This window comes from Tasmannia lanceolata, unplaced genomic scaffold (genome assembly GCF_043159265.1).
Source record: "Tasmannia lanceolata isolate RefF3 unplaced genomic scaffold, GAP_Taslan_0.1 ptg000019l, whole genome shotgun sequence".
Lineage (NCBI taxonomy): Eukaryota > Viridiplantae > Streptophyta > Magnoliopsida > Canellales > Winteraceae > Tasmannia > Tasmannia lanceolata.
The window spans coordinates 12,272,754-12,275,321 of NW_027518696.1; the positions used below are offsets into that span (position 1 = coordinate 12,272,754).

General features: G+C 40.5%; 1 protein-coding gene across 1 annotated transcript; it reads left to right on the forward strand.

The window, feature by feature from the left end:
* The first annotated feature begins 739 nt into the window (after positions 1-739).
* Positions 740-2,193, forward strand: LOC143853062 (GATA transcription factor-like protein). Its single transcript, XM_077362779.1, has 2 exons — positions 740-966; positions 1,382-2,193. The coding sequence occupies exons 1-2, from the start codon at positions 826-828 to the stop codon at positions 1,901-1,903; spliced, it is 663 nt and encodes a 220-aa protein (XP_077218894.1). The 5' UTR covers positions 740-825; the 3' UTR covers positions 1,904-2,193.
* The last annotated feature ends 375 nt before the right edge of the window (positions 2,194-2,568 follow it).

Genomic DNA, 2,568 nt, shown 5'->3' on the forward strand with positions numbered 1-2,568 from the left:
GCGTTTCTCAAGGCAGGGTGCCACGTAGCCACATAGGATCTATGCTGGATGGAGGGACTGTCCGAATTGCTAGGGTAGCTGTTGTCTCCATTCACGAGGTGGCTGGTCTAAAGTGCGACAGACCGGCAACGAAAAGCCTTTTGCGATGGACCTTAGCAAATCCCATATTATAATATATATGTCGATAGCGATTCCGCATATTTTGTGGGGCATGTTAGAATATATCAGATCTGGTATGATCCAACCGTTGAATCATTATGGTGTTAGATTAAGCAACTGAGCTAAATAATATAGTTAAAGTTTGATTAGAATTTCTACCCTTATAACCTTCTATGATTATCCTAACCTCTTTCTATATTTATTCTAATGAATTGAGTGTTCATTTCTATATTTATTCTAATGAATGAGTCGGGGGTCGATTTATCACTGCCCTAATTTTAATGTATTCAAGATTAGTAGAAATGATTCTTTATCACCCTGTTTTTGGTGACGACAAAAACGGTGGTGTTCAGAAAGAATAGGGGAGCTTATATTGTTCCCCTGAAAAAGCACTTTTCTACTACTATCTAGAAATTCCTAGGGTATGGAGACATGACTGACAATCCTCTATAAACAAGTCAATTCTACTAGTATCTGGAAAGACGTAGAACATGGAGGCATGCCACTTTATACAAGTGCCATCTACAAGCATTACGACATGTGTCCTGCATACAGGGTACTTCTTACTTTAAAGGGAGGTCCAAACGACTAAGTTTTAACACTTCTATCCAACCGGATTCAGATCAAAGGCACAAAGGGAAAAAGCTTTGTTAGAAAGACAGTGAAATGCAATCTCGAGTGGTAGCAATAGGGTCTTCATGGATCCTCTCCATAGCTCTCATACGCTCGAGACTCTGGTCAAGGTCTCTTCCCACTAGTACTCCATTTAAAACTGCAGATCCTGCCATCCACTCCCAAGTCCTCTCAGTAATCATCTCTCTCTTCTACCTCAAACTCAATTGATCATATGTATGCTGTTTTTATTTTTCTGTTGATTTGGGATTTCTTGCAGGATGTGTGAAACAACCAATTACTCTAAAGGCTTAAGCTGATGGTGTTATTTAATCATTTATATTTCAACACTCCCTTTCATATGTTGCCCCTCTTTGGGGTTAACCGTGGTTTTTTAATATCAACGAGTAAACGAGTCAGTTGTTGGGTTTAGAGCCCATGTCCTGCTCTGATACTAAGTCAGTTGTAAGGCAATAGCTCTGATACCAACTATATCAGAGCCCCATGTTAAGCTCTTTCCATATTCAACCTGGCTCTGATACCATGTGAAACAACTAATTACCACAAAAGCTTAAGCTGCGGTGTTAATTAATCATTTATATTTCAACAGGATGAAGATGAAGACAAACCAAAAAAGGCTTTCATGACTCTAAAAAAGACACTGATACCAACACCACCCACACCTTATGCTTCTCCTCCCAGTATAAAATGCCCGGACGTCGTGAGCCCCCCTATAGTCCCTTTGTTCCTACAAAAGCGCCAATGTAATGGGCAAAGGAGTTCACTTGAAGATGCGAGTTGTGTTGGTTGGGATGGAGCTCCCTATGATGATTTGCAACTGCAACAAGAAGATGAGGATTATTACAAGGATCATAGGCCTTCTCCTTTATCGCAGATCGAGTTTGTGGATACGAGAAAACCGATTACTCGGGCTACTGATGGTGGTGCAGTTGATGATGAAGTTGGTGGTGATGAGATTGTGTTGTGGAGGGAAGAGCAATTGGATAGTGTGGATGAAGCTCTTTCGAGGGCAGAGACTATCTTTAGAGAATCGGCTGAGAAGGGGGACCCTGACTCCCCACAGTCAAGGGTCTTAGCTGCACTACTGAGGCAGAGGGAGAGAGAGTATTAACATAAGGGTGATCTAAATATGTAAAAAGATATCCTGTTTATACTTTAAACATGGGTTGAGTAGCGCAAGAGTTTAAAATTGTGTGGGTCCATGACACTCTGGGACTTTTAATACCTCAACATCCAAACTATTGTGGACATTATTGTGAATTTCAATAAGCTCTTGTGGACTCTATTGTGAATTTCAATAAGAACATCAGATTCACATGGGAATTGAAAATGGGTCGTCAACAAATGTGAAACGTTGGAAGTCTTTGAAAGTTTTTAAGATTTAATGGGATCTACATAGTAGGAGCAGTGTTTAAAAACGCGGATGTGATGCAGAACACGGTGAAGAAAAATTCTTTTTAAACACGGATGTGACCCGGAACGCGGCCAACAATGTAGTTGATAAGTCGGGAGAGTCAAAGGAGTTTATTGACTCTGTAGGGCAAAACGTGGAATGAGGATGTCGTGCAACGCGGCTAGGGTAAAAAGGAGTCGACTCGGGGAGTTCCATGTCAAGTCAAGGAGAGTACAGATTATGGTTTAAAATTTTGGTCTCGGTACCGGTTTCGGACTCCTGAAATTTCAAATTTTCAACCGAAATTTAAAAATTTCGGTCGAAATCCGGTACAACAAAGAAAAGAGTATTTATTCAATATAAAATTTCGGTCGAAATTTCGG